Source organism: Myotis davidii, unplaced genomic scaffold (assembly GCF_000327345.1).
Source record: "Myotis davidii unplaced genomic scaffold, ASM32734v1 scaffold244, whole genome shotgun sequence".
Taxonomy (NCBI): Eukaryota; Metazoa; Chordata; class Mammalia; order Chiroptera; family Vespertilionidae; genus Myotis; species Myotis davidii.
In genome coordinates this window covers 1,391,713-1,399,168 of record NW_006294993.1, presented here as the reverse complement: position 1 = coordinate 1,399,168, position 7,456 = coordinate 1,391,713, and the positions used below count along the sequence as shown (strand labels likewise).

Below are 7,456 nucleotides of genomic sequence, written 5' to 3'. Positions count from 1 at the left end.
GGCGCTGTGCCAGGGGCAGCGCCAGGGCCAGGGCCTCACCCCCCCCGTGTGGCCGGCCTGCTGCAGTGCCTGGCCGGCTGCACCCTCGGCGGCCTGCACAGCCCGCAGGATGCTGCTGTAGGCGTTGGCGGCCTCGATGGCCCGCTGGATGAACCGGTCCTGGTTGACTCCACGGATGATGCTGTGGAGGGTGGGGCCCAGCTATCCTCAGGCCAGCACATGGGCCCCACCATCAGTTGCTAGGCCAGCCTGCCTGTGGGGCCGGCCTCCTGTGAGGACAGTGACTTCTCCCTCTAGGATCCCCCGGACCAACTGTGCCCCCTGGAGGCCTTGACTACCCTGGCAGGGACCTGACTGTGTCCTTAGGGCCCCCCTCGTTGGGCCCCGCACCTGGAGAGGTTGTGCGCCAGCTGGTCCAGCTGCCGCGCGTGGGCCTCAGCAGCCTCCACCAGGTCCACCTTGCCACTGGCCGGGGAGAAGGCACGTATCTTCTCCAGCAACGGTGTCCAGGCCCCATCGAGGCTGGCAGCCAGGTGCTCATACTCCTGGGGGCAGAGGGGCTTGGTGAGACCCTTGTCCCCACCAAGCCCCTCTCGCTATCCTGATCTGGGACCCCAGGGGTCACACTCTGCATGCACACTCGTCCAACCTTGCCTGGGGTACGGCCTGGGAGGGGCAGTGCTCACCTCCTTGGCCCGGTCCATGCCGTGCAGAAGCTCAGAGACCCGGGCCAGGGTATCGCTGGCAGCCTGCAGCGTGTCCCTCAGAGTGGCATTGTCACGGAGCAGCTCCTGCTTCCAGTGCTGGAGGGATGAGGAGTGAACAGGAGGGGACAGAAACACAGAGGCAGGATGGGGTGAGGGGGTGGGTAATGGGGTGAGGGCTGAGGGGGTGAAGGAAGGTGATGGGAGAGGTGGGGCTTCAGGGCAGGGAGGGTGAAAGGGTGAGAGGAAGTGAGGGGAGTAAAGGAGGGGGAGGGAGGGGGGTTCCGCACCAGGGCCTCCTCCAGGCGCTCCTGGTTGCGGCTGTTGAGTTCCTCGGCCTCCCGTGTGGTGCTCACTGCCCGGTTCAGGGCTTCTCGCAAGTCCATGAGGCCAGCCTCATGCTGGGCCAGCTGGTCACGCGTGCGGGCAGCCAGCGCCTGGTTCCCCTCCCAGCGGCTGGTCAGCTGCTCCTGCACGCGGGCCAGCACTGGCAGACCCAATACAGGATGGTCACTTGGGCAGTGACCACTCCATGCTGACCTCAGCCCCGGGACTTCTGGCTGAGTCCTCGCCCCTCCCTCCCCACTGCTGCCCTGTGGGCCGACCACTCACGTCTCTGGGCCTCATCCAGCTCGGCCTCGGCCACTGCCCGCGGGGCCCCCAGGTCACGGGCCCGCATTTCCCCGAGCAGGCGGTCCACCTTGGCCAGTGTCTGACGCAGCTGCTCCCCGGATGGGGCGGAGGCATTGCCCGGCGACAGGTGGTCTGTCATCAGCTCTGAGCGTTTGAGAAGGCGCCGTCAAGCCCAGGGCAGACCTCGGCCCACTGGCTCCAGGCCGAGGCCCTGCCCTGGCATCATCAGCACATCCCAGGAAGCTCCCTGCCAGCCTGGCCCTCTGGCCCACACCCCTCACTCCACAGCCCCACAGCCCCATCCCTCTGCTCAGCCACGCCCTTGGCCAATCCCTCCTCCGGTCCAGCGCTCAGCTGACTGCACTTCTCCCGGACTCTCGGGCTGGACTAGGTCCCCTCTGATCTCTTCTTGGTGTTGCATTTCCGTTTGTAGTGATGGTGCGCACCATCGAGTTTTCCCAGAGAGATAGGGTGCCTGTGAGGGCTGCTCAGGCCCGTTCTGCAGTGTCCACCCGCCCTCGCGCTCTGGCCACACCCGCCACTGCTCCCACCTCCCGACCGCCCTGCTGTTCCCTGGGGGAGCACCATCTCCCCGCTGAAGCGTCTGGACACTGCCGGCTCCTCAAGGTCGAGCCGCCTGGAGGCAGACCCTGCTCTGAGCCTTGAGCATCGTCTGCTCACCCGCTGCCCCGCCTGCCTGGGCCAGCCCCTACCGCTCAGGGTTCGGTCCAGGGCCAGGATGGCCTTCAGCAGCGCCTGTGCCCGGCCCAGTGTGGCCTCTGTGCCGTCCAGCAGCTGTCCAGCCCTGACTCGGGCCCCTGTGGCCTGTGGACACAGTACGCCATCAGCCCACAGCCTCTGCTGGCTGGAGGGTGTGGGGAAAGGCCAGGGGCCTGGGGAGTAGCCTTGGGCCCGAGCTGAGGCTCAGGAGTGACAATGGATGGTTTGGGGCTCAGGGAGAGGGGCCTATGGGAGGAGTCTGCTGAAGGGGAGGGGCCTCGGGGCCTGCCTGGCTGTCCATCCGCTGGGCGTCCTGCCCGAGACTCTCGCTCTGTCTCTCCAGTGTCTCCAGCTGCCGTGCGGTCTCATGGCGGGGGCCTGCGGGGCTCCGGAGCTGGCTCTGGGGGGAAGGGACAGTGAGGGCCTGCCGCCCGGGCTGCGGAGGCCAGGGGCCACAGCTCAGTACCTGCAGGTCCGAGATGGAGGCATTCAGCCTGTGCAGCCGGGCCCAGGCCAGGGAGCTGGTGTTGACGCCTCGCAGCTGCTCCCGGATGGCGGGGAGGAGGGTGCCGGCCCGCTCCAGGTCGTCCAGGAGCAGGACCACACAGTGGTCACACACTGCGGGCAGGCGGCAGGTCAGTGCAGGGCGTGGGGTGGCCATGGGCAGGGAGGTCTCGGGTCCACGTGGTGGGGATGGGTCAGCCAGGGGTCATGGAATTGGCATGGGGGCACTGAGCTGGGCTACAGGGACAATGCTTGAGGGCCAGAGGTCTCACTGGGAGGGGGTCCGAGGTCAATAGAAGGACAGGTGTGGGGTCCCTCAGAAAACTGAGAGGGAAATTTGAGGCCACAGGACTCCTCTGCAAGTTCAAGTTAGTGCTGGGGTCACCAGGGCAGTGCCAAGCTGGGGTGAGACGGGTGTGGTCAGATGGGTGGAGGTGAGTGTGGGGACTCACCTTCGCAGTGCACGCCACCGCTCCCAGGACCGCCAGGCACCAGCACCTGATGCTGGTGGCTACAGGTGTCACAGCGCTCCCCGCTGAGCCCAGGGGGACACGTGCAGCGGCCCGTATGCACGTCACAGTGGCCCTCCTGGCACTGGCAGCCTGGGGCGGGGGTGGGGTAGGACAGGGTGTGTGGCTGGCAGAGGGACCTGGGTCCCGCCACCCTGAGGCGCCCCACCCCAGGGAGCCCGGCCTGTCGCACTCACGCCGGCAGCCCTGCTCGGGGAGCCCCCAGTGGCCGGGGGCACATTCTCGGCACTGGAGCCCCCCGGCCCCTGGCCAGCAATGACACTGTCCACTCTGGGGGTGGCACTCAGAGCCCTTGGAGGCTGGTCCACAGGCGCACGGGCGGCAGCCCCCGCAGCCCTCGAAGCCGAAGTGTCCTTCCTGCAGGCACAGGTGTGGTCACAGCTCTGCCCAGCCCTCAAGACCCGGCTTCCTCCCCTCCTTCAACCTTAAGTTTCTGCCCTGGCAACCCAGGCCCGCCTTCAGCCCTGAGGCCCCACCCCAGGCCCGCCCCTCCAGTCCCCAGGCCCCACCCCTGCAGCCCCAGGCCCACCTCCAGTCCCAAGACTCCACCCTCATACAACAAGGCTTGCCCCTCTCAGGCAGCCCTACCTGACAGCGGTCGCAGCGAGGTCCTGTCACACCTGCCTTGCACAGGCAGTACCCGCTATGGGGGTCACAGGCCTCGGTCCCACACGGGGAGCAGTCGCACCCTGTAGAAGATGGGCTGTGACAGCAGCCCTCCCCGCGCCAAGCTTCCTCCTGCCCCTCCATCTCCTGCCCCCACGGGAACCCCGGGACCTCACTTTGTACCCACCTCCTCCACCCCTGCTCCAGGCCACCCCAGATGGCCAGGCCCTCGCTCCCATCACACAGCTGCTGCTTCCGTCCCACTCTGCCCTCCTCCCCTGCAGCCCAGGCTCAGCCAGGCCTGGCAGGAGCCTCACGGGAGGCCTCGGCCGAGGCCAGGCCCCAAGCTGCCCTGGGTCACATGGGGGAGGACTGGCTGGGTCCACCCTCTTCCTGCTGGGCCCAGCAGGGGACACAGCCTGCTCCCAGGGGACACCCAGCATCGCCCCCACACACACTGGACCACTTCTCCCCTGGCGCCTACGGGTGCAGTTGCCAGGCAGCAGGGCGTTGCCATAGAAGCCCGGGGCGCAGGTCTCGCAGTGGGGCCCAGTGGTGTGGCGCAGGCAGCTGTGGCAAGCGCCCGTCAGGGGGTCGCAGTCCTTGAAGATCATGTTGGGGTCCCCGTTGCCGCTGCAGTTGCAGGGCTGGCATGAGCTGCCCAGCACCAGCGGGTTGCCGAAGAAGCCAGGGGCACACCTGAGATGAGGGCGGGGTCAGCAGCCGGTGTGGCCGTGCTCGAGTCCCGCCCCCACCCCCAGCCCAGCTTGCCCCCAGCCGGTCCTGCCAGGCTCACCGCTCACAGGAGGCTCCTGCGTAGCCGGGTTTGCAGAGACACTGGGGGCGGCCGCCTGGAAAGACGCAGCCCACCGCGAAGCTACAAAAACGGAGGGTTGTCACGCACCTGCACACCCCGCGGGAGCACCTGCGTATCCAGGCTGGGCCACCGCCGTCGCCGGGACCTCCCGGGGGCCAGTGCCGACTCCGTTTTTCCCCAAATTATGAAATACCAATAATATCAACAGGCGACACCGGGCAGGGGCAGCTGACGCAGGGGGCTGCAGGGTCCTCTGTCCCAATGCGCACGAAGCCAGCCTGGCAGCGCTCACAGTGGTCGCCCTCGGTGTTGTGCTGGCAGTCCTGGGCGGAGGGACAGGTCAGCGCTGACGGTGGAGGCCCCAGTTCCCACCCCAACCCGGCTGGGGGCCGTGCCCAGGGCGCTGACCCACAGGTCCCCCGTGGCTCCCTCCACCGAGTCCCACTCACCATGCAGGTGCCCACGCCTGGGATGCAGAGGTCTGAGTGGCCATGGCACTGACAGGGGATGCAGCGACCCAGAAAGAGACCTTTGATGTCTCGGTAGTAGCCAGGGGCACATTCCTGGGGGGGGGGCATCGGTGGTCAGGAAAGGAGGCTCACAGGTCAGATTCAGACCAGCGGTGGACAGGGCAGTGGATGGTCAGGGGCTGGCAGGGACACGGGGTAACAGTAGACTAGCAGACAGATGAGCAAGTGGCTGGCTCAGCCTGCAGCGGGAAGGTCGGGGTGCTTGGAGGGTGACACCAGCGGGTGGAGAGAAGGGTTAGTGACACCAATGGGGATGGAAGGCAAGAGTGGACGTGGGGGTGGGGGGCAGATGTGCGTGGGTGGGGCAGACTGACGGTGCCTGCCCCTCCCCACCTCACCTGGCACGAGTCCCCGAGGTAATTGGCCGGGCACATGCACAGCTCCACATTGCTGGCCAGAGGTCCCCCGCCCATCTTGCTGGCCACCTCCAGTGCCACCTTGCCCAGGGAGACGGCCCTGGAGAACTTGGAGAAGAGGGCGCGGATCTGCAGCTGCTGCAGGCCGGCCAGCACCATCATGAGCTCCTCGCGGGACACGGCGCTGTGGGTCTCCGTGTGCCGGAAGTTACCCTGCAGGGCCACCACAGTCTCAGGGGGGCAGACCAGGAGCCCAGAACACACCCTCCCGTGGGGACGGGCTCCCAGGTCATGTGGGGCAGGAGGCGGTTACACTCGAAGCTGGAACCACCCATCCTGGGGGAAGTAGCGCCGGTCCCTACCTCGCCATGCACAAAAGCCAGCTTGGGCACGTGAGATTTTAAACACACAAAGGTAGTTTAAGCTTTTAGAGAAAACATATGTGCGTGTTCCTGATCTCAGAGAGACAAATACTTCCTTAAGAGAGACACAACAATAACAACTGCCAATGAGAAACCCATGAATCTGAGCACAGAAAGTGTCAGAACCGTTCTTCAGAAGACATCTTAGCAAAGACAGGTGAGCTGGCCGCTGGGCGGCAACGGCCATGTCTCCAAAGACAGGAATCACTCAGAGCTCCTCCCAGAGGATAGACAGGCCGAGAGAAGTGGGCAAAGACACACACAGGGCCCAGCTGTGAGCAGGGATGAGGGGCCAGCAGGGGCTGGGCGCGCTGCCCACGGGCAACCACAAAAGCGAGCGTGGGACCAGCCCTGTCCTGCTCCCGGACCACCTTCCAACACGAGTGGGCACAGCAGTCCTGGCCCCTTTGGCCTTTTCTGGGCCCCACTGGGTTCTGAAGGGACGTGGGCTCCAGCCAGCTCCACTCACTTCCACCAGCTGCAGCCGCCCCTGGTGCACGTGCCCGGGCGCCGAGTGTCCCGGCTCCAGGAACATGATGCTCATCTGGTTGCCCTGGGGAGGTGGGCACATGCGTGGTCAGGGCTGCCCACTGTCCTGGCTCGGCTGTGCCCGCCCCCACCCGCCCCACCGCCCCGGCAGCCACCTGCAGCAGCACGTCTGGCCTGCTCTCTGTAGGGAGGAACACGTCTCCCCGCTGGCTCTCCGCGTGCAGCTCATAGCGGAGCGTCCCCCCGTAGGACGACACCTGGAGAGGGGACCGAGGAGTGTGACCTGCCAGGCCCTTGCCACAGCCAGCGTCTTGAGCAACACTGTGCTGGTCCTGCGGGTTCTTGGAGCCCCCACGCCTCCCAGGACACGGCACCCTCCTGAGCCCGATGTGCCCGCTCACCCGGTCCCCCAGGTAGGAGGGCGGTGCGTGCCAGTACAGCTCCGGGATGGTCTCGGGGACATGCTGCAGATCCGCGTGGAGCAGCCCCGTCTCCGCCCGCAGCTCGTGGGGCACCACTTGCCGGTCACTGCTCAGCAGCATCCAGCCCTCCATGTCCACGAACTGTGGGCACACAGGCGGGGCACCCCATGAGCCCCCACATGTCACAGGGCCCACCCCACACTGCAAACCCGCCAACTGTGGGCGCACGGGCGGGGCACCCCGTGAGCCCCCACATGTCACAGGGCCCACCCCACACTGCAAACCCGCGGTGGGGGCAGCATGTGCCCTCCCGGAAGTGGGGAGCCTCTGGCGGCCCTGCTCACGCACCTCCTGGCGGGTGTGGACGGAGCTCCCGCAGCGCTCCGTGGCACCGAAGCAGAAGCAGCGGGTGCAGCCTTTGGGGTTGGCAGCGTCCAGGGAGAAGGTTCCCAGGCGGCACTGGTCACATCGGGGGCCCTGAACGTTCTCCTGGGCAGGAGGCCAGGGCAAGGCGGTTGGCCAGCGATGTCCTGGCCCTCAGCCGCCTCGGCTCACTGTCAACCCCTTGCCAACGGGCCACTCTCCCAAAAGCTTCTGGGGAGCCCGCCCTGCCCCCGCAGCCTCCTGTCCCTCACCTTGCAGTGACACTGGCCCGTGAGGGGGTCACACACGCCTGGCGCAGAGCCGGCCGGGTGGCAGTCACAGGGGCGGCAGCTGGGGTAG

At 66.9% G+C, this 7,456-nt stretch overlaps 1 protein-coding gene across 1 annotated transcript in view; it reads right to left on the bottom strand.

The window, feature by feature from the left end:
• Nucleotides 1–7,456, bottom strand: part of LAMA5 (laminin subunit alpha 5) — a 45,901-nt gene that overhangs the window by 7,757 nt on the left and 30,688 nt on the right. Inside the window, exons 36-56 of the mRNA XM_015567674.1 lie at nt 7,369–7,456; nt 7,082–7,222; nt 6,713–6,874; nt 6,467–6,568; nt 6,292–6,375; nt 5,383–5,613; nt 4,964–5,077; nt 4,728–4,837; nt 4,494–4,601; nt 4,182–4,396; nt 3,680–3,780; nt 3,268–3,448; nt 3,014–3,163; nt 2,524–2,675; nt 2,347–2,457; nt 2,051–2,162; nt 1,317–1,481; nt 995–1,191; nt 687–803; nt 391–545; nt 40–181 (exon numbers count right to left, since the gene is read on the bottom strand). The exon at nt 7,369–7,456 is cut by the window's right edge and continues 1 nt beyond it. Of these exons, the coding sequence (XP_015423160.1) occupies nt 40–181; nt 391–545; nt 687–803; nt 995–1,191; nt 1,317–1,481; nt 2,051–2,162; nt 2,347–2,457; nt 2,524–2,675; nt 3,014–3,163; nt 3,268–3,448; nt 3,680–3,780; nt 4,182–4,396; nt 4,494–4,601; nt 4,728–4,837; nt 4,964–5,077; nt 5,383–5,613; nt 6,292–6,375; nt 6,467–6,568; nt 6,713–6,874; nt 7,082–7,222; nt 7,369–7,456 (2,938 nt within the window). The remainder of the gene's footprint in view (nt 1–39; nt 182–390; nt 546–686; nt 804–994; nt 1,192–1,316; nt 1,482–2,050; nt 2,163–2,346; nt 2,458–2,523; nt 2,676–3,013; nt 3,164–3,267; nt 3,449–3,679; nt 3,781–4,181; nt 4,397–4,493; nt 4,602–4,727; nt 4,838–4,963; nt 5,078–5,382; nt 5,614–6,291; nt 6,376–6,466; nt 6,569–6,712; nt 6,875–7,081; nt 7,223–7,368) is intronic.